This window comes from Micromys minutus (genome assembly GCF_963924665.1).
Source record: "Micromys minutus genome assembly, chromosome: 4".
In the NCBI taxonomy this organism is placed as follows: domain Eukaryota; kingdom Metazoa; phylum Chordata; class Mammalia; order Rodentia; family Muridae; genus Micromys; species Micromys minutus.
Window position 1 is genome coordinate 83,151,608 of NC_137973.1, and position 26,334 is coordinate 83,177,941.

Consider the following 26,334-nt stretch of genomic DNA (forward strand, 5'->3'; position numbering starts at 1 on the left):
TGCTCTTACTTTGGATCAAAGGCACTGTGTGTGTGTGTGTGTGTGTGTATTATTGGATATTTATTTACATTTCACATGTTATCTCCCTTCCCATTTTCCCCTCCTCAAACCCCCTAGTCCACCCTTCCTTCCCCTGCTCCTATGAGGATGCTCCCTCACCCACCCACTCCTGACTCTCCACCCTGGCATTCCCTTATACTGGGGCATGCAGCCTTCACAGGACCAAGGGCCTCTCCTATTGATGCCAGACAAAGCCATCCTCTGCTACGTATACAGCTGGAGCCATGGGTCCCTCCATGTGTATTCTTTGGATGGTGGTTTGATCCCTGGGAGCTCTGGGGGAGGGGAGTTTGATTGGTTGATATTGTTCTTTCTGTGGAGTTACAGAATGCTTCAGCTCCTTCCTTTAGTCTTTCCCCTAACTCCTCCATTGGGGTCCCCATGCTCAGTCTGATGATTGGCTGGAAGCATCTGCAAAGACACTGTTTGTTTCTTCCTCTCCTTCCTTCCTTTCTTCCTTCCTTCCAACTTAGAAATATGCTATTGTACTCAGCCTTCTTTCTTTTAAGAAATTTGGAGTATTTCAAACAAAAAAAAGTAGGTGACCATTGAGATATAGCTCCTCAGCTACAAGCCTTCTTTCATCTTCAGGACAATGGCCCCTGCTGTTCACTCACATAAATCTCGTTCTGTTTCTTTCTCCCATTATTGTAGCTCCCATGTTAATCCTAATTTCCATCTCTTATTTTATTTTGGTTATTTCTTAGCAAAGCCTTGTTTTCTTAGCAAACAGTGGTTGTGTTAACAACTAAGTGTCTCCCTGAATCCATGGTGGACCCTTGTTCAGTTCTTAATGAATTCATGGTGAATCCTTGTTCAGTTTTTAACAGTTCTTTTCACATCTACCCAGGGATAGACTGGCAAAATTTCTGACTAATCTGGGAAATAATTTGATTGGGGGTAGGAGGCTTGAATTCATTGTTGTTGCACAGGTTTCCATTATTTCTTTATAGACCTTACGTGTTTATCTTTGCCTTCTAGTCGTTTTGTCAGAGTTAAGCAAAACTAGAGCTGAAAAGTTTGCAGTGCCTTCCCTGTAGCCAGCATCTCTTGTGCCATACACTGGCTCAACTTGACTATGTATGTAACCCACACAGTTTTATGTTAATACTCAATATGTCATCAACTTTCATTTACAAAGATTTGAAAACAGTAATAAAATGGTTTAAGGGTCACCTTGGTGGTGAGTCTTGTAGGTACATTGTTTGACTGTAGATATTTCTGCTGCTTTGCTAGTTTCTAACATACAAGACTTACTCTGTTTCTGGTTGGGCAAAACATCAGACAGTTATTTATTCAATAAATTTATTGAGAATCTGTATGCTGGGAAGTATGATAACTTGACTTTTTAAGAAAAAGGAAGCAAAACAGGTGTATTTTCCATAATGGAATTCTAGTGTTGTAGTCTGTTAAGAAACAATGTATCTTGGACTATAAAGAAAAACTGCTCTGTTGATTATTTAAGGACATAGTTTCTTATTGGGCTGTGAATTTGCAGTGACTTTTAAAATTATTTCTGTGAGAAGTATGTGAGCATTCAAGGCTTTGGGGTTCTTAAATTTCTGTGTATTTATATGTGAAACCAGGTATTCCAGACTCAGGACAGTGTTACCCAAGAGACATTGAGAATGAGCTCATGAGTGTTCTCGCTCCTGTAGTGAGATTCCAGGACAAGTAGGTAGATTTATGTAACTCAAACTGTATTCACTGTCTAAAGCAGGTAGGGAAATAATGCCTCCAGCTTTTCTCTTTGAACTGAACATTTGCCCTGATCTTGAGTGCTGGAAAAAATATTGAGGTTTGTGATAGAAAGTGAAATCTGAAATGTGGGCAAAGTAGATTACAGAACAGTTGAGCACTGTGTGACCTACTATCATACCATACTATGAATTCTGTCTTGTGGCGTTGGTAGTAAGTGTGTGCCTAAGGTATTTCTTAAGAAGTTTTTTTAAAGCTTTGGTTGCTGAAACATCAAAATGTTTCTTGTTTTCTGAACTTGTTCAAGGTTCGAGAATTAGAAGCTTAAAGATGGGAAAGAAGGCTTTGATTTCTCTAACTAATGTTTTCTGACTAGGTACTACGTAACTCAGGAAGACCTCATTTATTCCCAGTAATATGTTTTACTAAACTCTCTCAGGTAACTTTAAAAAGACTGTGTGACTTAATATATAGTAGATGATGACTTGAACTAAGTTTTTATTGTTGTTAGTAGAAAACTTTAAGTGAGAGACCTCTCTTTGTCTCTAGTTATCAGAGACTTCTACAGACCATTGCTGTACTTGAGGCTCAGCGTTCTCAAGCAGTGCAAGACCTGGAAAGTTTAGGCAAACACCAGAGAGAAGCACTAAAAAATCCTATTGGATTTGTGGAGAAACTTCAGAAGAAGGTACAAAAAGAATGCACTTTGGTACTTTTACAGATTATGGCATATTTGGTAATTTAAGATAATTATGTTTTTAAAAAATGAGTTTATGCCTCAAGAATATTTAATTCCACAACCTGATTCAGGTTAGCCATATTAATGAAGGCAGCATTGTCTTCTTCCCCATGTAATGCACAGTGATAACTGTCCAAATAAAGAGACCTAAGTTTTCATTGGCTGTTTGGCAAGAGTGATAATTATTAACTGCTTTTGTTTGAGTTGTAGTTGCTGCTACAGAGTAAATCAAATGTTTATAGAGACAACACAAAAATTTATTTTAAACATATTTAAGGTTATGATAACCAAGAGAAACCATGAATTTTATTTAATTTTGTAAACCTTTTTTTTTTCCCGTAGGGTGGAACTGTTTTCTCTCTTCTTTTGAAACCATTAATGTTTTACAGTGAGCCATTCAAAAAAGTGCATTAAAGTAGGGAGCCCCTAATTGATCAGTATATAAACAAACACAAGGACAATGTCTGGGGGCGGGGGGGGGTGCTGTTCTCTGGTACTGGAATGGAGCCAGGACCTTGTACAAGTAGGTGCTCTGCTGCCACTGAACCTTGCTCAGTGGATTTCAAAGGCTCAGTATCCGTCTGCTCAGTGCCTCTGTGTGCAGGGTAACTGTGAGATGCCATTTGGTTAATCAGTGTGCCGTTCTTTTCCCTGATTTCAGAAAACACTGCTTTTCATAATACATATATCATCTATATATTGGCTTGTTAAAAACTGGCTTTTAGAGCTGTGTTGTGCCTTCTCTGTTAAAATGGTGAAACAGCATGTTAGACTCCTATCCCTTACCTGAAGCAGGAGGATCAGAAGTTGGAGGGTCATCCTCACCTACTAAATGATTAGATTTGATGTCATCCTGGGCTATAAGAGACATTTTTGAGTATAAGACAAAACAGCCTTATGCAACAAAAACCTAAAATCCAATAATAAACAAATAGGAAAAAACACCCAACTCCATCTTTTATTATTATTAAACAGTTTGAGAACAGAGATATTCTTAAGATGGCAAATTATGGCAGGTTAAATTAAAATTGTTAGAGATATAAACAATAATGTATTAACTTTAATTTTATTTTGTGTTTGTGTTAGCAAAAACATGCTTTTAGGCCTAGTTCCTAGATTTATATGCAGTTAGCTATTTGCTTGTTTTTCATTTCTAGGTTTAGTTTAGAAATGTTTTAAATTCTGAGATGTGTTATTGACCATCTTAGCTTTACAAATAAACAGGTGTGTATTGAAATCCACATACTCAGTGAAGGTACAAGAGTTATGTTGTTTTTCTTTGTCCTAGATTTAATTTAGAAGTTCTATTTTTAAGATGTCATAATTTAGATGAAGGGATTTAACTGTGGTGTAGCATTTGTACGAGGCCCCCAAGTTTGGTCCTCAGCACTGCAAGAAAGGAAAAGTCGTCATAATTGTTATGTGGCCGCAGCTTTGAGGCTGATGTCAGATTTCGTGTGTCATTTGTTGCCTCCAGCACACTCACTGTGCTTGTTCTTAGAGCTGAGAGTGCTTGGTGTGTTTATGTGTAAAGTTGCTGCTTATGCAGGAAGTATCTCTAAATAGCATATTATTAATATGTCATATTTAGCACCGTGTAAGTAGTATTTACAATGTGCCTATTATGTTTTTACTTTACCTATTATCTTTAGTTAAGTGTACATTGTCACTCTATATTTTTGTTTTGTCTTTTTTTGGTTCCAGGCTGATATAGGGCTTCCATACCCACAGAGAGTTGTGCAGCTGCCTGAAATTGTGTGGGACCAATATACCAATAGCCTTGGGAATTTTGAGAGAGAGTTTAAACATCGCAAACGACATACTAGGAGAGTTAAGTTAGTGTTTGATAAAGGTAAGAACCTACATGATAAGAATTTAATGAGAAAAATGTCTTGCAACATCTGTATTGAATAATTCTGTATATGATTTTATTTTTAGTAGGGTTGCCTGCTAGACCAAAAAGTCCTTTAGATCCTAAGAAGGATGGAGAATCTCTTTCATACTCTATGTTGCCTTTGAGTGATGGTCCAGAAGGGTCCCATAGCCGTCCTCAGGTGAGCAGCATGAAATAACTGAATCGTCTCTTAGACTGGAGTTACTTACTAATAAACAATGAGAACATGAACTTTCAAGTGAAGAGGGACCTACATCTGCCTCCATGGCCTCATTGTTGTTTACACCCCAGGTTTCAAGTTGCACGTTCTTATAAGAGGTAACTTGTGTTGGTCACATTTTTGTTTTTTATGGACTTTAAATGGGCATTGTGGGCGCTGTTCCTAGTCCCAGTGCACTGTAGAGTGTGACCAGAACTTCAGATGTACCCTTTTCTCAGTTGAACTTGTTAGTTTTCAATTTTGAACCAATGTTTTCTGTTTCTAGAGAAAAGTTACAAGAAAATGAGGGGGGGAAGTCAGTAAGTAGGTGATGTATGTATTTAAAATTATGCAAAGACACTTTGAAAATTCTAAAACATTACTGTGTGCTCTTTGTACCCTTGATATTTTCCTTTAACTAAAGCCTTTCTTATATGCAGATGATAAGAGGGCGACTGTGTGACGACAGCAAACCGGAGACCTTCAACCAGCTGTGGACTGTTGAAGAGCAGGTGACACGCATGCTTCTTGCTGCTTTGGGTTAAGAGGAGATCTAGACTGTCACAGTAGGCCTAGCACTACCAGGCACACGTTAACTGTTGTGTTTAGTTCTTTAAATTATAAGTTCAAAATAGTTAGAGGTACATGTGTACACCTTTTTGCATATTTTATGAATTTTGGGTTTAGAAAAACTGAGAATAATTCTTGGAAAAAAAAGATGAGTTTGGGGAGGAAGCTAGACATGGATGAGTATTCTGAAAAGCAGCTGTGAGAAAGTAAAGCCTCAAGACAAGCAAAGCTGTTTCCAGTTGCGTTTTAATTTCTGCTGTGGGTTCGGGCGGGGGCTGAGAAACTAGACTGGCATGTTTGGAACGTTTTCGTTAAGATTGCCTGTGTGGAGTCTGTTGGTTTTTTTTAGCTGGGATTGTATAAAACACCTCAAGGAAGCTTGATCTCATGTATTAAATGCTTGGGTGTCTCAGAGTTACAATGTTCACTCAGGTACTTGGATGACACGTTACACAAAAGAGGAAGAATCTCTTATTCTAAACCCAGTAAATTTGCATGTTTTCTGTGAAAGCTGAAGGGGGTCGTATTCCAGTAAGAGAAGTTAGTTGGGAAGCTGTGTTCACTGAGATGTATATGACCCCAGGACAACATCTCTCCTCTCTCTCTCTCTCTCTCTCTCTCTCTCTCTCTCTGTGTGTGTGTGTGTGTGTGTTTTGTCACTGAAGTGATAGAAGAGCCTTTAAAAGGGCTTTTATAGGTGTTTCCTCTAATCTCACTTTGCCTGTGGCATCTTAAGTTCCTAACTGGCACTGTTTTCTACCTTGAGAATCTCCGATAATGTGATATGACATCCAGAATTGGGAACGCAGTATTGTGCTTTGAATGAAACAGGAATGTGTCTATTCAGAAATGCAGTATTTTAAATGGTATCCTTTATTCCTTTAAAATCTGGTCTCTGGTCTTGGGTTTGGTGCAGAAAAAACTTGAACAGCTGCTCCTGAAATACCCTCCTGAAGAAGTAGAGTCTCGACGCTGGCAGAAGATTGCTGATGAACTGGGCAACCGGACAGCCAAACAGGTGATGGGAACAGCTGCAGACTGAATGGTGGATGGTTTCTGGTGGGCAGTTTCTACAGCCACATCAGTACAACTGATACCGTTGTAGCTCTAGTGTATGGTAGTTTTACATTGATTAGCATTTCTTATTTTTATGTTGATAGCAGAAACAGCATAAGTAACACTGCTTTGTGTTGATGTAAAACATTTAAAAACTATATACACTTGTGCACACACGCACGTGTATGAATGAGCTGGACCTTGCATCTCCTGAGTGATTAGTGAGTGTGCTGACAGTGTCCTCTTTTATTAGACTGGCTGTTGGACTTTGTGACATTTCATTAATGCCATCCCTAATTGTTTTTCTGAAAATGGACGTTGTAGTCTCCTTCCTCGTGCCTGTCTGTATTAGTGACAGATAGGGCTGCCTGTTGGCTCCTCAGTGCTCACCAGGTTGAATGATTGTTTAGCCTTGGAATCAACTTAAATTTACTTGAATTGGTTTTGTCTAGGCTTTAACTTATAAATGTCTTTGATGACAATTTAAAAGTTACTTCTTGATTTAATTGTTACCACTTAAAACATCTCAAGTATCACATTATTTCATTATGTTGAAAGAGCTTTCATGTTTCTTTAGGTTGCCAGTCGTGTACAGAAGTATTTCATAAAGTTAACTAAAGCCGGCATACCAGTTCCAGGCAGAACACCTAATTTATATATATACTCCAGAAAGGTAAGGAGTACAGACAGGAACAAACCTCAAAGGCTCACTGGGTTCAGAACTGCTGTGTGGGTGTCAGTTTGTGAAGCTCTTCTCTTCATTTTCACATTTCACTGTGTAGACTAAGATTCCATTATTGCTACTTAAAAAAAAAACACTAAGTTTTAACAGTTTTTCTTTGTTTTCTTGGGGCTAATATGAATGAGTACTACTCCAGGAGTTTTTATGCTACGATTCAGTGCTGGGAATGTCTTAGAGATGTTAAATTTGGAGGAATGGATGGATGCCTTCAGATGTAGGCTTGCTTTCTCTGTGCTCTGATGACTGGAGATATTTAGCCCTCAGTGCAGCAGCTGTAAATAGTGTTCTCTCCCTGACACTTTAAGGTGAGAGTACCGACAGGTGGTTGTTACTTATGAAGCACACACTGTTCTCCAACCTTTTTATACAAAGGCACAGTGGGCCATAATAACATATGTAAGTTGTCTAGGCACAAACTACTAAGCTGAGAACCATTGATTGATTGATTGATTTTTTCATTTCATTTATTTATTTATTTTTATTTTTAAAGAGACAGAGTCTCACTATGTAGTTGACCTAGAACTCGCTGTGTGGGTCAGGATTTATGTTGGTCCTCCTACCTCTGCTGGGAAGCAAGTACCAGGATTGTGGCCAAGTGCTACTATGCTACTGGTTTCATAACTAGTGCCAGGCAGACCTTGGCTGTCTTAGCGCGCTCTCTCTCTCTCTCTCTCTCTCTCTCTCTCTCTCTCTCTCTCTCTCTCTCTCTCCCTCTCTCCCTCTCTCCCTCTCTCCCTCTCTCCCTCTCTCCCTCTCTCCCTCTCTCCCTCCCTCCCTCCCTCCCTCTCTCTCTCTCTCTCTCTCTCCTTCTCTCTCTCTCCCTCTCTCCCTCTCTCTCTCTCTCTCTCTCTCTCTCCCTCTCTCCCTCTCTCTCTCTCTCTCTCTCTCTCTCTCTCTCTCTCTCTCCTTCTCTCTCTCTCCCTTTCTCTTCTCTCTCCCTTCCTCCCTCCCTCCCTCCCTCCTGTGGTTCAGAGCTCAATTTATGCTGAGCAAATGTTTAGCCACTAAACTATATCCACAACCCTTAATTCATTTTTCTAAATTAATTTTATTAATATGTTGTTTTACACCTTGCATTATTACAACCAAGAGTTAATAAAGACCAAAAAGGAATACTACAAGCAAGGCCTAAATTTGATCCATTGTGTGTGAAGTCTCTTGTAAGTTAGTAGGCATTGTGGCTGTTAGGGTCTAACATGCCATACTCATAATGGTTTCTGGCCATGGTGAGAGTTGGGTGAAATGTTGTCTTTCCAGTGGTTCTATTTGTGTCTGTGGTATGTCCTGGTCATGAGTGGCATCTGCATTAGTGGCTGGTATGAGTGCTGTGCCACCACATAGATCTCATCCAATTCTGCCACTGCCCTGACCGTGAACCTCTACCTCCTCACGCCTGTGCTGGGCATCACCCAGTGAGAGGCAAAGGCTGCTCTGTAGGAACGTTCCAAGGGCTAAGTGATGCTGTCATAAAGCAGAAGTCGCTCAGTGCTGGGTGATTGTTTATAGATGCAGATAGTGTGGAAGCCCCTCCCCCTCTCTCTAGGTACTTATTTGTCTGGCCTAGATAATTTGATTTTCAGTGTAAGTTGATCATAAGAGTTCAGTGCAGCCAGCATTGAATACTTATAACTGGTGGGGATTTTTCACTGTCCCAGTAAAACACTTGTTTTCTCTTGTAGTCCTCAACAAGCAGGCGACAGCACCCCCTTAATAAGCACCTCTTTAAACCTTCCACTTTCATGACTTCACATGAACCACCAGTATACATGGATGAAGATGATGACCGGTCTTGTCTCCATAGCCACATGAGCACTGCTGCTGAGGAGGCCTCGGTAAGTTACTTAGATGACTGTACAATATGAGATAAATCATTTTTCTCCTTATCCCTACTTTTCAGAGAATGCTGACATGTCCCCTTTAACAAGTTAGGGTTACTTTAGAGTTAATATGCTTTAAGTACTTCTTTGTTGAAAATTCAGCATAGGTGTAAGAAGAAAAAGTAGCCTAATGAACCTATATTCTGTCTCTTAGCTTCTATACTTGTCACCGGTCACCAGGCAGTATTTGGTTTACACATCTTCCCACCCAGCTCTACTTCAACTTATTTTGGAGGGAGTTCAGACAAATTGGGGTTGTTGAGAAAGTACTTTTCATGTAGTGGAACATTTGCTTGCCCCAGTAAGACGTGTGTGTCACAGAACTTGATGGTTAACAAGAAAAGATACCTCCTCCTCATGTAGTGATTGTAAAGTTGTTTTCCCTTTAAATTTGTCCTCTGGAACTGCTCATACCTAGTCTTTAAAATACAGCTTTCTTGTGTGATTTTGTACTTTGTGATTGTTAGAATGATTCGTATGAAGAAATGCTTTCCTAAACATGTTAAGAGGCTGTGCTAGGAGTTTGTTAAGGAGTTCTTCTAAATCTTGGGCTTGTTTATTAATCACATTGATAAATATCTGTTAAAGTCCTACAGAGGAATAAAAGGAGCCTTCATAGTCATTTAAGACGTACTTAATGTAAAGAGGGGGTTTAAGAGGAAGACCTGAGAAAAGTGTCAGTGAAAATGGTGCTTAAAGATTGATTCCTGGATGCCTCCCTTATGCTAGGTCTTTGTCTCTTCCTGGAGAGCCCCTCACCCTGTCAGTTGTAGATTTCCCTTCTTTGTCATGGCCATTCAGCCATCTCTCCTGTCCTTCCCCACACCTGATCCCAGATCCCCAGTTCCCCTCCCCATGCTCCCCCCTCCATCTGCCTCCTATATAACCATTTTATTTTCCTGCTAAGTGAGATTCAAGCTTTTTCGCTTGGGCCTTCCTTCCTTGTTTAGCTTTGCATTTGTGGTGTGCACCATGGTACCTGTCTTTTATGGCTAATATCCCCTATAAGTGAGTACATACCATGCATGTCCTTTTGGGCTACCTCAATAGCTGAGTAGTATTCCATTGTGTAGATGTATCATCACCTTTTCTTCATCCATTCTTCAATTGAGGGACATCTAGGTTGTTTCCAGTTTCTGGCTATTATGGACTCTTTGGGTTCTTGGTCCGGCCCATCAGCCGAAGAGCATACACGGGCAGGACCTAGATCTTCCACACATATGCTGCAGATGTGCAGCTCAGTCTTCACGTGGGTCCCAAACAGCTGGAATGGGGTCTGTCCCAAAAGTTGTTGCCTGTATGTGGGATGTGTTCTTCTAGCTGGGCTGCCTTGTCTGGCCTCAGTGGGCGAGGAAGTGCCTAGCCTCAGAGACTTGAAGGGCCAGGGTGGGGAGATACCCAGGGAGACCTTCACCTGCTCAGAGGAGAAGATTGTGGGGGAAGGGTGGCTGGGAGTAGAGCAGTGAGCAGAATGTTAAGTGAATAAGTAAAAAGAAAAGTTTTTAATTTAATTTTTAGAAAAGTAGCCATGTGAAAGGGCGGCAGAACATGTAAAACAGGCACTCAGTGGTGGCCACTTATCCAGTAGATGCAAGGCCCTGGATTCAGTTCCCACTGCAAAATTGTTTTTAAAGTTGACCAAATTATATAATAAATTAGATTTAACTTTTTGTTGGTATTATTTATTTTTTAAACAGTACTAATGCAAATCATTGATTACTGTTTTGGGAGACAGTTCCTCTGTGTAGCCTAGAAACGTCTTGAAATGATAATCCTTCTACCTCAGCATCCTTAAAGGTAGAATTAAAAGCATGTATCATCATGCCTTTCTGATCCACATAACTATTTAAAATGTGTATTTATGAGTCTTTGATAACATGTATAGTATAGTTTTCTCTTTCTAGAGATGCAGAAGCTAAAGAAATTAAATGTTCATAATTTACTCCTTAGTTTGAAAAATCTGCATTCCACCTTAGCCTTAATTGAAGGTAATATTTGAGATAGTATGACTCGGAAAGCTTTTGAGTGTACAGTTCAGCATGTTAGTAAGTCGTTGTATTAAGGTATTCTCAGTCTCAGGAATTCTCCACTAACTACCTGAAACCATCTGTGGACAGCATTCTTCCAGCCCCTCTTACCCAGCATCTTTCTTTCTGTCTGGACAAATTTGACAAAGGAATGCACATAGGTGACTTCCATATCTGTAGGATCTTCCTGTGTCTGCGGTATCACCCATCTGTACTAAAAATGTGGAGACCTAACAATACAGAACTTTGAAATGGATGAGAGGTGTGGCAGTGGACTGTGAGTCTGAAGAAGCTGTTATTTAGTTGAAGATCTTGAACCTGACTCTTAGGACTAGTTGATGGACTTAAGTCGTGACAGAATTAGATAATGCAGGATATTTATGTCTTGGGCCACTGGGTATATCATGAAATAAGGGCTCAAGTCATGCACTAACTAATTAATTTCACTGATTAATTGTATGACCTGGAGCAGTTGTTACAGTTTTTGTAAGCATCTATTTCCTTAATGTGGAAAGAGGCATAGTAGTTAATAACACCTAACCTGACAGTGGGTGAGGGAGATGAGATTTTATTTTATCCAGGATTGAGAATTCATAGAACTTGGGCATTGGATTGATGGTACATTTAGGAAAATTGTGACCATGGGATCAATCATTAAGGTGCAGAGGATCCTGGGTAGCACAGCAATGCTGGGCAAATAGAAAACCAGGGTGGTAATTAGATATCTGAGGTAAGACCTCAAGAGCAATGGAAATCAGCATTGTGAGAAGCTTCCATGTTGCTTTGGAGCAGACATTACTATCTGAAGGCAAGGTCAAGGGTATAGCTGTTAGAATGGGAGCCAGAGAAAGATTGGAGGTGAAATCACTGTAGTGAAGCTGAGAGCAGAGAGATCACAAACAGTCAGGAGAGTCAGCACTGCCAGCATAGTGAATGGCCTTCTCAGTAACATGAGAACACAGTTTTCAGTCCTGTAGTCAGTGTTCTCTGAACCACAGTGTCCTACATAGCCAGCATGATAGAGTGAGCATGGGCGACAGCTTGAGTGAACGTGCACCGCTTTGATCACTTATCACAAGGGCAGAGATTTGTTTGTGTTTTTAAAAGTTATCATGTTTACAGAGGCAGCGTGAAAGCTGTTAGACTAGAAAAAGAAGTCATTGCAGAGCAGGGAGAAGTCAGATGTGAGACTTCTGAAGCAGCCCTGCTGACAGTCAGTCGGCTTTGCTACTGTATGGCATGTGGAGTCATTCCAAATCCCTTACACTGTAAGCAGCGTAGTTCATCTGAGCCTTAGAACAGTATTGAAAGTCATGTAAACTTGGAGGATTGGGCAGAAAGATGGGTCAGTTTGTAAAGTGCTTACTGCATGGCCTGAGGGCCTGGATTGGCTCCCCAGCACCCATTTGAAAACATGGGCATGATACGTGCCTGGAAACCCAGTGCAGGGGAAGCAGAGACAGAAGGAATAGTGGAGCCATTGGCCAGCAACTCCAGCTGAAGTGGTGAGCTCACAAACCAAAAAATACTAGCATTAATTTTTTTTAAATCTTAAAAGTAATAAATGGCAGTAGAAAAATTATCAGAGTTGTATTTTGCACAGTTAGTCATTTTAATTATCAAGCTAACACTTTTACATTTGGCTCTTTTTAACAGGATGAAGAAAGCATTCCTATCATATATAGGAGTTTACCTGAATATAAAGAACTATTACAGTTTAAAAAGTTAAAAAAGCAGAAACTTCAACAAATGCAAGCAGAAAGTGGGTTTGTGCAACATGTAGGCTTTAAGGTAAGCAACTCTCATTTAGTTTTTAAAAGGATGAGAAAGAGCAGCTGCTGGGTTCTTTATCTCTGAAAGCTCTAAGCATTCTTTCATATATACATGCAAAGGTGGGCCACAGATGGTTGTCACACAGTCTAATGTTCTTTGTGGAGAAGAACATGATCACTTAATCATGTAAGTTTGAGGCCAGCCAGAGATATGTAGTGAGACTCTGTCTTAAAATTAAAATAAAATCCTAGAGATGTTAAATAAAGTAGCTGAGCAGTAGCTGAGCACACCTCAAAATGTAAAGTAGGAGAGAGGCCGTGTGGAACTGGAGACTTTGTTGAGGAGTTTCAATAATCTTAAGAGGTTAGGGAACAAGTGCAAGATTTTAGAACAGAGAAGAATATGAAATTTGCATTTCAAGAAAATGAGTGTGCTAACTTTTAGGAAAGCGCCAGATTTAGTCTCAGTAGCTCTTAATTGTTCACTATGACTAAACTTTTAAAAGCAGCATTTTCATCTATTTTAATGTAATTAAAAATATATAAGTGGAGTGGGTCCGGAGATGATTTTAGTTACACTGTGGGGACTGGATTAGAACAAGGTTAGAAAGAGACAGGTGGCATCTTGGAGATTCTTCTTAGGGTGTCAGCTTAGTGTGTCCTGCCTGCACCATGGCACTGTGAAGGCATAGACTGGGCTTTCTGTAAGGGCTACTTTGTTGTTGCTGTTGGCGTGTGATAAAATGTTGATGCATGCTGTGACTAAATTACTGGTGATTTGGAGTAACCCTCTCCTCTTGTCCTTCAGTGAGTGACCTTCTCCTTCTTAAAGAGTTTTTCTAACTGGGTTTTAGGGTTTTTTTGTTTGTTTGTTTGTTTTTAGAAGGAAGCCGAGTCTTCTCCTACCTGGGATGTAGATCTCAGCCATGGCTTATTAGGTAGTGTGTTATCAGAATTTAGGAATGAGATTTACTTTATACCTTATAAGGTCACTGTTGTTCTATTGCTGTGAAAAGACATATGGAAACTCTTAGAAAACATTTAATTGGGGGCCTGCTTATTACTTTAGCGTGTGGGTCAGTGACCATCATGGTGGGAAGCAAGTTGGCATGGTGCCGGAGCAGTAGCTCTGCAGGCAGTGGCTCTGCAGGAAAGACTAAGGCACTCAAGGCCTACCTCCAGCGACACACCTCCTAATCCTTCCCAAATAGCTCTACCAGTCAGAGACCAAACATTCAAATACGAGCCTGTAAGGGCTGTTCTCATCCCATCACAGTTCTTCAGTTTCCAGAACTCTTCACTGAGGCAGTCTTTCAATGCACTGCTCTATGGAGAACATGCTGTGTCTGCCTTCTGGTCATTGTAGGCTTTGTTTTGGGGACAGTTTGATGACTGTCCAGAGAGGAGTCTGACACTGAGTGACACTCAGTCCATTCTTGGGGCAACTCTAGCTCTAGTGTCTCAAGTGTTCATAGTCACTCACTGGTTTCAAGTGAATGTTTACTATTGGCAAAATATTCAACTTGGAGGTGATTGACTCAAAAACTTCTTAGATAAATACAATCTCATTTGCCAGTAGTCTGAGCTTGAGTGGATGGACCTTTATCTACTTCACTAGGAATTCTGTCTGACTCAGGCCAGTGTGCTATATCACAGCTTGGAGGGAAGGGTATGTCTTTGTCATACCATGTGCTTCCTGGTAGAAAAGGAGCCTGGCCAAGTATTCTTCTGAGTCTCTGTGTCTGTTGCAGTGTGATAACTGTGGTATAGAACCTATCCAAGGTGTCCGGTGGCACTGCCAGGATTGTCCTCCAGAAATGTCTTTGGATTTCTGTGACTCTTGTTCAGACTGGTAAGTGTTTTATTTTGGGGACAATAACCTCAAGCAGTGAATTTTATTTCCAAACTTCTTTAGAGTATAACTATGTTTATACATTTTATTCTAAGGAATTAAAATCTTCCTTAAAGCACATCAGATCTCAAGCAAATTTCTATTAAAGCTTTCTGAGAGATTAAGTGGGAAGATTTTGTAATAAGGTAGATCAAAATGGATCTGGAGTCACGCAATAATGAGTCTCTCTGTGTGTTTTTTACTTGCAGTCCACATGAAACAGATATTCACAAGGAAGATCACCAGTTAGAACCTGTTTATAAGTCGGAGACATTCTTAGACAGAGACTACTGTGTGTCCCAGGGCACCAGTTATAGTTACCTTGACCCCAACTACTTCCCCGCCAACAGATGACATGGAAGAGTCCTGCACTAGTCCTCGTCAACACACAGCAGTGGCATCATTGATAATGGTGTGCACAGTTTGCACACTCACAGCATGAGAGCTCCCCGAGTGTTCTCGTCAAGTACAGCTCTGCACTGTGTGGATCACTGTAGATCAGCAGCTGAACATTCCTGGTGAGCCGAGAGTTTCCCTGGTGACGTTTTCACCGCAACTTAACAGCCTTGTGGGTGGTGATGTTGAATGGGTGAGGTGGAAACGAGAGCACACATTATAATTCCAAAGGTTTAAAGACCTCGGTCATAAATATGATGATGAAAGACAAAGCATTTATATTAAATCAGTTTAGTAGCTTTCGGTTTTGTGACGATAGTTTTCAGCGCAGAAACAGATTTATAGACGAAGTTTAACCAGTGATGGTGTTTGCTTCTAGGATGTGTACTCTAAAAGAACTCACTGTCTGGTCACTGATGGCCTGTAGTAGACTGGAGCTGCTTAATGGTTGATACCTAACTTTAATCACGATGAACTGTCCTTACCAAGAGCAAAGCGAGAGATAGCTGTGGCTTTGCTTCTGTAACCAGCTCATGCGGTGTGAATGTCATGAAGTTGTCACGCAGATATATTTTTAATGTCATGGTATATGAGATGATCATGTGATGTGTACAGACTGTTGAGAAGTGCCAGTGGTAGTAACTAAAGTCTGACTCACACCATTAATCCCTGTAAAGTATGCAGCCTTCTGCCTCTGTGTGGAGTTGTCAGTACAGCTCATCAGAGAAACTGCCTAATATAAAATCATATATATGGTGATAATTTCTCCCTCTTTTGTAGTCTGCACAAGATCCATAAAAGATTGTATTTTTATTACTATTTAACGAGTGATTAAATGTAGTCTGCACAGTGAGCAAGAGTTCACGATTCTTTTATACTGCTGGATTTTGTTGTGCATCATTTAAAACATTTTGTATGTTTCTTACCTGTGTAAACAGTATGTTCTTGAATAATGTTCATTTGTCAGGAGAACTGTGAGAAATAAACTATGTGGACATGTTTGTTTATATTATAGAGACCTTGTTGTGGATTCCTTTCGGTCAAGTTTCAATTTTTTTTCCACCAAGTGAAAAAGTAGAATTTATTATTTAAAGTGTGTTTTCCTGTGCATTTGCTTTCTGTTGTTTATAGGTGGAGCTGTGCCGTGTTAGTGTTCTCCTGTAGTTGCTGAGACACTGCACAGTAGGGGTGCTGGCTAATGTCCAGATGTGCAACCTGAATGCAAGCCGACATTTTATTCTAGTAGTTTGTTCTTAATGAAATCAAGTCCCCATGTGTTGAGACTGGTGGTTTCCAAAAATTATCAAAATAGAAAAGAAAAGATAGTATATATTCTGTGGTAGATGGACTATTAATGCTAGTCTAGTTTTTAACATTGTTTTTTCCTCTTTAAGTTCAGGGAATTCTTTTCAATACTCAGCAAGTTATTAAAATACCCTGAATTTTTTTTAATTAAAAAATACAGAATTTTAACTACAGAAAAGAGAAATTTTAAATAATATATTGATTATGTATCACTGGTCATATTGATACAGTATATTGTACTCAGAAAGAAAAGTTGACAGGCTTTTATCTCTGGGTTATTATTGAAGGAGAGGCAGTTGAGAGATGTGTGTCTATACTAAATGCTCAGTGCAGAAGGGCCTCCTTCCCTCTGCAGTGTGCAGGACCGTGGCACCTTCTGTCTAGAGAGTGCCAGGTAGTTGTGGAGATCCGTCCAGAGTCCTGCAGAGGTTGCCGTGCAGTTTCGAAAGGGTGTGAGTGACACCATAGTGTGGCAGCAGGAGCAGACAGACCTACTTGGATGCATTTTTAAGACTGAGGTAGTAATGTGGGGTTTTCCTGTTTGAGCAGAAAGTATATTTATTTTGGATTTTTCAGTGGCTTGCTGTGAATAATTCCTTGTGTTTTATTTGAGGGTTGCAGAAGTAGGCAGACTGTTCTTTGCAAGTAGACTTTCCATCTCTCTTCCAAGGAATGTTGGCTGCCCACAGTTGAACTTGAGAAACAGAGACTTCAAGTCTCTTAGTAGGTCAGATTTATTTCATGGTATGTCATGCTCAAGTTGTTTGCTCTAATTGGAGGAACATTTGATAACACCAGAGGTTGCTTTGTGATTAGGGAGAGGGGTTTCCTTTAATGGATGCACCAATAGCAAATGCTGATTTAGCACTTCCTGTGCACAAAGCAAGCATGTGACAACTCATCGGAATCTCAACCCAATGAAGCAAGTTCACTTATTACCCTGTTTTCATAGGAGATCTATCCAGAAAGGTATTAAATGACTCACCCAGGGTCATGTTGGTAGTGAAGTAATAAGACTTTGTCTTTAACCAGGATGGATCCCTTGGTCACACACTTGGTTTCCCAAGCGAGAACACCTCTATTGTCAGGTACTCTGCATTTTCCATGCCTTTTTTTCCTCTGATGCAATGCTAGAGTACAAACCCGAGCCCATGCCCGTGCTTGTAATACAAGAGAGGGGCCTGTGTGTGGCTGGGAAAGCACGGTGTGTCCCACCACTGACTCCTGTGAGCACACATGCCTCTCCACTCCCTCTCAGCGATCCCGTGGTATTCCGTGACTCTTCTCCCCCTTTCAGTTACATTGAATCACAGAACATGGTTACTGAGGTGTTAGGAATGGATTTTAAAGGCTGACAGAAAATGGCACATCCTCGTAATAGATCATTTCCCTTAAACAGCTGTGTGAGATGAGCTGTAGAAGCTGTCTTACTCTGGATAGCCAGGTTTAAAACCTGGTCTGGGTGCACTGGAAGAACCCAATAGTTTCCAGTGCACTACCCTCTTTAAACCTCTACAGTTAAGTTTTCAGGGGAAGGGTTACTGCTATTGATATGATCTCAGAGAAGAACAAAGCCCGCTTCTAGGGTTTATTTATCTGTTGAATGGATTGATTATTGAGAATTGTGTCGTACTATGCTTCATGAGAACAGTTCGTGTCTGTGCCTCCGTTCTCTGACTTTAACAGATTCTCTATATTTGTTGATTATGTGACCAAGTAGTTTGGTAAGTTACACTTTTTCTTCTTTAGACATTACTGGAGCCCGATATGTGAAGTGCTAGTGACTCTGGAAAAGCCTGTCGCAGGTGGCTCCTTTGACACGCCCTGGAGGACAGACTTTGCATCCAGCTTTAAAGGATGTGACTAGCCAATCAGATCATGTACTGTGGGTGTGTCTGTCAGGCTTGCTATGGCATTTTGGGTCCTATCCCCAGTAGGAGAAGTTAAGCACCCTTGATTGAGTTCTAGGAACTAGTTACTGACTTGCAGCCTTTCTGATCGTATATGTGGGAAGAGTGCAGGCACTGAGATTTAATACGGAAGGGACAGGTGTGTAGGGGCCTCCTGCATGGGAGGAACCAGGCGCTGTGGAGCCTGTAGACAACAGAAGACAACGATACACACATAGACTTAAGTAAAGAAATGATACAGGAAGAAAAGTGATACAGGATCGAGGAGCTCTGTCGTGTTAGTTGAATGGCTCAGCATCACTCTGGGAATTCTGGGAAGTAGCAGTGAGGATCAGATTTCAGGAGGAGGTGAGCTCTGATGCCCTTAGTAAGGACCTGGAACCAGGGAGGAGCTGGGTTTCCCAGGCAGCTTTGAAGACAGGCATTGTGGCTTGAGCCAAATGAGTGGGGGTCGGGGTCCCATTGATGGTGTCAGGAACGGCACAGCACCAGTTTAGGTACGGCCTTGAACATGGGTCATAGCCAGGGAGTTCACACTTGTGTTCTGGGGTTGTCTGCACACATGACCTTTTGCTAGACAGAAACTGCTACAGTCCATTCATATTTTAAACCCTGTGACTGATGTCACTTGGAGCCATTCATATGGGCAGTGTGTGTCTTAGCTGTTCTGTGGAAAATGATTTGCATTCCCAGGTACTGATTTCTGTTGAAGTTTTCCAAAGTAGCTGCTAACTACCCTGTGGAACCCCAGGCTGCTTGCCTGCGTGTCTGCTGCCTCAGCACTTCCCATCCATGTTCCAATATTCACGCTCCGTGTCAAGTGTGACACTTGGAAGTGTACGCATTTCACAGTCGTGTAAGTTTGGGAGCATGATGCGCCATTTTTGGTAATAGAGGCCTAATTGTAACCAAAGAACTTAATTTCTTGTCTAGCACACACTAACATTTCTGTTTAGGAACCAATGCTAGGGAAAAAGAAATATGAAAATGACCATGTATCATGAATATATTAACAATTTCTTTGTAATAGCTCAAATCTGGTCTATGGCCAAAGTTTAAATCATATAAGTGGATCATAATTTTTAAACTATTTACTATGTTTGCTTCTGTTTGGAATGAAAGCTTTCAAATGCTTTCCAGAATGATGTGAGTTACAAATAAATAGAGAAAGAATCATCCTGGCTTCCATTTATTTCATTTGTACATAAATGTTTTGAGGAAAAAAATGATTTTAAAAATACAGTTCTGTCCTGGAAATGTATCATCCGTATTTGCTCACTGAGGAAAAGTCATGCAAACCAAACTGAATGCTGTGTAGTGACTGAGTGCAAGATGCAGGTATTTCAGAAGACAAGAGCAGCTGCAGTTCAGCACAAAACACCCACCTTTGACGCAGGTACAACACAGGAGCTGCCGGACACCATGCCCTCCCCAGCATTGTCAAGATATTGTTCCTTCCTTTTTATTTGGCAGGATGTCAGGGAGTAATCATATCAGGTCACATCTACAAGTTGGTCTGTCCAGTGAGTGAGGTAACAAACCATCTCTCACACTTTTGAATTTTTTCTTGTCTCTGGTACTCATTTACATAATCACTGAGATGCACTGCCAAGCGGAGAGGAAAGTGGCTTATATGGTTGGCCAGAGTTGTTAGCTTTTTATGTCGCTGTTCCAAGTAGCTAGTGTCCCAAAAGTGGATGGGACTGATTGTCTCTCTAAGAGAAGCTGGACAGTGTCATAGTTTGAAATATTTCTGTCAGGTCCCTACTGGCTTGATACCTTTTGTCCTACAGGCATTTATTTGAAAGTCCAACTAGGGCTCTGGACTCTCCTGGATGGGAACTGGAGAACCAGCCAGTACCAGATGAGGTGTCCAAGCTTGGCCCCATTGTAACAACCCACATCAGGGAGGAACAAATAAACCGTGGAGGAGGAAGAAGCTGTGATGGAGACGAAGCGATGCTCTCCCCGTGTGGTGGGTCAGACTCCAGCTGGCCCTGGAGCACAGCCAGAATAGGCAGATCCCACATTGCTCTTTCATTCAAAAAACAAGTACCAGAGTGGGGACAGTTGTGAGCACAAGAGAAAGGTGGACAGTCGCAAGTACACCATGCATGATTTGCAGAACCTCTCACAGGACATGAGCTGGGAAGGGAACAGCCAGCTGGGATGTGTGGAGTGGGGACAAAGTGAAATGTACTAAGGGTGAGTTTCATGTGTGTTTCCACTAAATAGTTGTGCATTTTCTCCTTCAGAAGACAGAGTTAATAGCTTTGCAGAGCTGAAGAAAAACTTGATCTGGTGTTCCCTCTGCGTTTACCTGTACTTGAAAGAAAAAGAGAGTTATTATATTAACCTTCCAATTTGCTTTTAAATATCATATTTTTAAAAATAATGAAACAAGTATAACTGCTTTTTGCTCACTCAATAGTGCCCACACCCCAGACCCACAGACTAGAGTGAAAAGCGATTGCTTAAAAAGCAGGTCCCCATGTTGTGGTCTGTGTCTTTACTAACAGCACTCAGGAAGCAGAGGAGGCTTGCTCTCGGTGGGTGGAGACCAGCCTGGACTACGTACTAAGCTGGCTAGGCAAGACTACACAATGAGACCCTGTCTCCAAAATCAATAAAGTGTATAGCACTAGATTAAAGTGAGAGAGAATCGCTACATGGTTATTAAAATGGCCCAACCCCCAAGGCTGACATCACCAAATGGCTAGGATGTGAAACAACCAGAACTCTTCATTGCTGACAAAAGTGAAAACTGGTACGGTCACGTAGAAGGCATCCCGACACCCCTTCAGCAGCTTTGTTCCACACTGTTGATCCAAATACCCCAAACCTGCTCAAGGTTACAACGTTATATAGGAAAAGATCTGGGTTACTCAGCATCATAATGAAAAGTCGTAAAGACATGAGGAGACCTGAATGCATATCAAGCCAGTCTGAAAGGGGCACAAACTGTAGGTGAGCCGTGACAGCAGATACAGCACGTGGGGGAAGGAGGAATCTGGGTGGAGTTGCTTCACATTGCAGTTGTGGAGACATACCATGTACCACACGAAGGCCTTGGAGTCAAGGTAAGGACTGTGTTCAGTGTATTGTTGGAGATCAAGGAACGACTTCAGTGCTGAAAGTATTGGAGCACGTAGAGCAGGGCGGGCGTATCAGAGGGGCAGGGGTAGGCCACAGTGTGCCGATATTCTAGGGGCTAAGTCACTGAAGATAGGTGGAGTAGAGTCATTTTCTGGGTATCCAGCCAGCCACTGAGCATTGTTCACACCCGTCCTCAGAAGGGAGGCCAGCAAGTGCCCCAAGACACAGACCTGCTTGCTTTCAGAGAATTGATGTGGGGCTTTACTACCTAAAGAGGAACCGAGCTCCTGCCCAGCTGCTATCCTGAGGTGCATGTCTGTCCTGTGATGGGGCTGTGAGCTCTCCGAAAGGTAGCGTCTTCCAAGGCTGCTGGAGCCACGATCTTTTAAATTAACTTCTAAAAGGTGAAATTATTCAGAAGAGTTAGGGAGGATTAAGCTGGAGAGCCGGGTGTCCTGATGGCCTGAAGCCATGTGGGTAGAGGTTCATTAAATGCTAACGATAACAGCAGGCAGGCAGGCCTGGTGTTCGGGATCCCTGAGGGTGACTTGGGTCCTGGGAACTGGCTAATGCACCCAAGCTCTGCAAGAAGAGCTGCCTTCACCTTGCGAGAGGCTCCGTGCGGCCCACACATTCTCCAGGTCATCTTGCCGTGTGCTGATTGTACTAGATAATGGGTTTCACCATGATGTCTCTGTAATTGCAAACAGCACCCCTCGATCAGATAACTCCCTATTCTTACCCCTCTTCACATTAACCCCTCTCCCAAATAACACCCCCTTGTAAGATTGTGTGTACAAGAGAAAACATACAGTATTGGCTTAGCCTGCTCTCTAATTCTTTGATCCCCATGTATACAAGGGATGTTTTTCTTCTTCATGCTTGGACAAGCCTGTTTCTTTATCCTTTGATGGGTTCCCGAGCTGACTCCATAGCTTGAGTACTATGAATAGTACTGTGGGAAGCACGCTTGTGCACACGGTACAGGCAGTGGTTTTCTGGAGGGCTGTTTGAGGCAGCTTTGAGAAACACTTCATGTTTTTTCCAACTCTTGCTGCTGATCTACGTCAGTGTTGGTTTTGTAACCAGGAATCAGTGTTACATGTTTAAACACTCCTGAGAAAGACATCTGGCACTATTTTTTCATTTATTGAATTTTATTGTTCCCTTTCCTCCTCTTTTGATGCTGTCTCAAGTGTCCCAGGCTGGCCTCATGTCATGGGGTAACCCTGAGTCTCTTGCCTCCGCCTTCCAAGAGCTAGAATAACAGATCCACATCAAGTTTATATAGCACTAGGGATTTTGATTGTATAGACATAATCAGAAACAAAGCTAGGTTATATTGATCTGTTCATAGGTGATCAGACCATAAAGATAATCAGGTGACTCATAAGAGGTCAGTTCTGTGGAGAATAGTGCCCAGGGACAAGACTGAGGCGGGCTGGCTTTGAGTCTGTTTCTTGGCTGTTTGGAGGGGATGAGAGGGTTAGTCCTACTCTTCAACATGCACATATTTCAAGAAGTCCCTTGATAAACATACCACTCTATCTCTTCTGGAGCCTTTGTTGAGGTACTCTCTGCTCATCCTCTGAGCCATAGGCTCTGCCTCTGAACCAGGAGTTGCCTCCCCCGTGTTTAGGTCCCTAAGAGCACTCAGCTTCCTCTGTGTCAGGCTCCTTTCTTTCAGCCTCTTGGGGAGCCCAGGTTTGGCTGAGCTCAGTGTGGTCCATGCTGGGATAGGAAGCTGGAGACAGAGCAGTGGTGCTACCTGGCAGAGGACTTCAGTGGGAGCGCACATTGCTACAGGGTGAGCATGGGACCAGGGAGGACACCGAGAGTGATAAACATGGCTAGTAATGACCCGTTTGACACTTGAGTAGTGATGTAATAACTGGCCTGAAGGGCAAGTTACATTGCCCAAGCTCACTTAGTTTGACGTTGGTCAGCTACGTCGTTATTGACCAGCTAGTTAAAAATGGCTGGCTGGCTGCCCCCCCACCCTCCATGGGTCAAGAAGTGCTGGTGGCATGGGGAGTGTCATGGGATGTACAGAAGCAGGTGTGCCTGTCCTGTGAAACAGTCCTGCACTGGGGCAGTCACATACCCAAGCCTGTTGTCCCCCATACATCTCGGCTTTCTCCTGGGCTCTTGTTTCCGGTGTTAGATGAAGGGATTGAACTAGAGCTGAGCAAACTCCAGGTATGGCTTCTGCGGCTGCTAGTCAAGTCTGACAAGGTCTCCTGTGTAAACTTGGCTCTCCTGGAACTCTGTAGACAAGGCAGCTGTGAACTCCCTCTGCCTCCCAAAGGATGGGATTAAAAGTGTTTGCCACTAGGCATCTGTCTGTCTTTTGAAAAGATTAGTGTGTGGTGGGGACGGGGGTGGAGGGCTAGCAGGCCCTGGATTTAGGGCTTTCACAAGACCCCTGCCCAGCTCAGTCTCCATGTGATAGCTTCTTCATTTGGCACTGCAACTTAAATAAGGGATTGCTTTCTTCTTTAGGGTGCTGTTTTGCTTTTAAATTAAGAAAAACTTCTCTCCAGAGACTCCTGCTGTGGTGTTTGCTTCTGTGGAGTCCAAATTCCTGGAAGTTGAAAAACAAAGCGAAACCATTGACTTTGCTAGTGGAAGCTTGCCACTTTGCTAGAGTGAGAGGGAAACCCACCAGTGGCATTCCATCACGAGGCTAGCGAAACCAAGAAAAAGCAGGAAGTCTGTAGGCACACATTCAGTCTCTTTTTTTTCTGGCAGCAGGCAGGGGTATCTGGTAAAATCTGATAGATTTCAGAAGTGGAGTCTTACAGAGCAAAAGAAGCTAGAGGAACAGGGTTGACCCAGAGCCCCCAGTCTACTCTGAATTTCCCCTCTGGTTTGTCCCAGGTGACTTCAACACTTCCCTCTGTCCCAAAGATATATCTCTGTTCATCTCTGTTCCCGTGGAGAATTTTAAAAGAAAAACAAGTGATTCTTTTATCACTGTTATAGCTGCAAAGGAACCAGACCGAATCTTCAGTCCAGCTGTTATGACTGGTGCACTTAGAAAGCTAGGTGAGCAGGTTTGCTTCTGAAGGATTTGCCTTCATGGGTCTGAAACTTGATAGGAACCCTGGAGGGAGGAATGCCTGGTCCAAAGTTAAATTTGCTGCTCTTGTTTTAAGTCCTACTAACAGGCACATGGGAACTGGCACAGGGACCCGGTGGCTGCCCATTTTCTTCTCTCTTTGCTTTTGTCTGGAGTCCAGAAGCTGGCAGTTCTCTGGGTTTTTTGTTCTTTGGGTTTTTGTGTCTTGGTGATGTGGGCTTCTGGAATCAACATGGCTGTGACAGTGGACTAGGGTTAGTGTCAGCGCCACCACCTTCTGGGCTGTCTGCTTAGGCCAGCTGGGAGTCGTGTGGCAACAGCGAGCCTATCCACCGCAGTGACCAGGCTGTGGTCCAGAGTGATCGCCCTGGGTGGGTGGTGGGGTCCCCGCCCCACAGAAGTCCTAGTATTGTCACTTTAAATCAGAAAGGGCTTTAAGTATGCTGGCTCACCAAGGGCCACAAGCCTGGCCTGGGACTTCCCAGCACCCAGAGCAGTGTTTCCAGCAATATTTGGTCAGTTTCACCCCCAAGTGCTTCGTTTCTAGATACCTGTTTAGTAGTAAATTCACCCACAGTGGACAAGTCTCCCTCCCTGGGCCAGGTCACCTACCTGTGGGGCTCTCCTCTCTGTGGAGACTGGTACAGCCCAGGAAAAAGAGCTTGAGGGTTGAGGGCAGCTGCCTGCAGAGGCCAGACACTGTTACTCTGTCACACATACATCTAGGTGTGGAGTGTACTGTGTATACAGTGGACCTGGCAAGGCGGTGCAACCAGGCGACCAAGCGCCGTCTCCCTGTGGTTGTCTCTGTCCATTTCAGTACTAACAAAGTAGGCTGTAACTGTCCCGTCTCTACGGATCCAGCTGCCGGCATCCCCAGTAAGAGGAAGCCTGAGAGATGAGCCAGAGAGACCTGGGAACTGATTCCTTGGAGGACAAGAGTTCTGTAAGGATCACAGACGTCAGATTTCTCTGAAAACCTGACTAGCTCAGTGTCAACGAGCCTTCCTCGGTGAATCTGTAGATTTAGATTTGGACAATTAAAGATTGAGAGAAGGGATTTTTTTCCTGATTCTCAAACAGGATAAACTAAATTATGTCCGGCTTTCCCCAGTCTCAGGACTGAAGCAGATTCCGTGGCTGTTTCCAGGAAATGGAAAACTTCCAACATGTTGGAGGTTATGAAGGTTCTTGGATCCCTGAACTTCCCCCCCCCCCCCATCAATCCATTTAGCTGTCTGTCTGTCTGTCTGTCTATCTATCTATCTATCTATCTATCTATCTATCTATCTATCTATCTATCTATGTGTATAGTTGTATTGCTTACATGTGTCTGTGTCCCATGTGCATGCACTGAGTGCCCTTGGAGAACAGAAGAGTATCACACCCCCCACCCCGACTCCAGTTAACAGATGGTTGTGATTCATCACGTGGGTGCTAGAAATCTAGCCCATGTCCTCTGGAAGAGCCCCAGGCTCTTACCCAGCCCTGAGGTGGTAGGCCCATGCACACACATGATGACGTCATGTTTGGGTACATGCATGCCAGTGTGTAGAGCCAAGAGGAGTCAGCTCAGGGGAATTGTTCCCCCCTGTCTTCTGTGGGTCCTAGGACCTGAGCTCAGGTCTCCAGGCTTGGCAACAGATGCCTTTACCCATTTAGACATCTCGGCAGCCTGTTTATTTTAAAGATATAAATCTTTGAGGGTTTTGTTTTGTTGTTTTTGTTTTTAAATGACAAACGGTTACAGGAAACCCTAGAGAAAGAGTTCAATATCTAGGGATCATACTCAGAGGCACCATTTAGACCTCTCTTACCAAGGGTTTAGGATTCTGAACAAATGGACCTTGGGCAGGTTTAAGAGGTTGGGCATTCACCTCAGTCATTTAAGGAAGCTGTAATATAACCTCAGAGATGAGTTTGTTATGGCTGACTGGTGCTGGCCATCTTGGGAAGAGCAGGAAGGAGACCTTACTGTGTACAGATCCTTGTGTGTTTCCTCAGCTTTGGCCCCAGGTGA

At 42.5% G+C, this 26,334-nt stretch overlaps 2 protein-coding genes across 10 annotated transcripts in view; one reads left to right on the top strand and one right to left on the bottom strand.

Moving 5' to 3' along the window:
* The window catches only part of ZZZ3 (zinc finger ZZ-type containing 3), a 52,527-nt gene extending 36,592 nt beyond the window's left edge, over positions 1-15,935 (top strand). For both annotated transcript variants that reach the window (XM_080916341.1, XM_080916342.1), the window contains 10 exons: positions 2,308-2,446; positions 4,202-4,349; positions 4,436-4,551; positions 5,031-5,102; positions 6,077-6,178; positions 6,794-6,889; positions 8,638-8,790; positions 12,519-12,653; positions 14,386-14,486; positions 14,735-15,935. In XM_080916341.1, the coding sequence (XP_080772467.1) occupies positions 2,308-2,446; positions 4,202-4,349; positions 4,436-4,551; positions 5,031-5,102; positions 6,077-6,178; positions 6,794-6,889; positions 8,638-8,790; positions 12,519-12,653; positions 14,386-14,486; positions 14,735-14,879 (1,207 nt within the window). In that variant the 3' untranslated portion in view covers positions 14,880-15,935. The remainder of the gene's footprint in view (positions 1-2,307; positions 2,447-4,201; positions 4,350-4,435; positions 4,552-5,030; positions 5,103-6,076; positions 6,179-6,793; positions 6,890-8,637; positions 8,791-12,518; positions 12,654-14,385; positions 14,487-14,734) is intronic.
* A 4,452-nt stretch (positions 15,936-20,387) lies between these two features.
* AK5 (adenylate kinase 5) overlaps positions 20,388-26,334 on the bottom strand; it is a gene marked incomplete at both ends in the record, with an annotated part of 183,818 nt that continues 177,871 nt past the window's right edge. For 5 of the 8 annotated variants that reach the window (XM_080916078.1, XM_080916076.1, XM_080916077.1 and 2 more), the window contains one exon: positions 20,388-20,456. In XM_080916078.1, the coding sequence (XP_080772204.1) occupies positions 20,388-20,456 (69 nt within the window). Of the gene's footprint in view, positions 20,462-26,334 lie in introns of all 8 variants that reach the window. The other 3 variants (XM_080916074.1, XM_080916072.1, XM_080916073.1) reach the window with 3 other exon arrangements.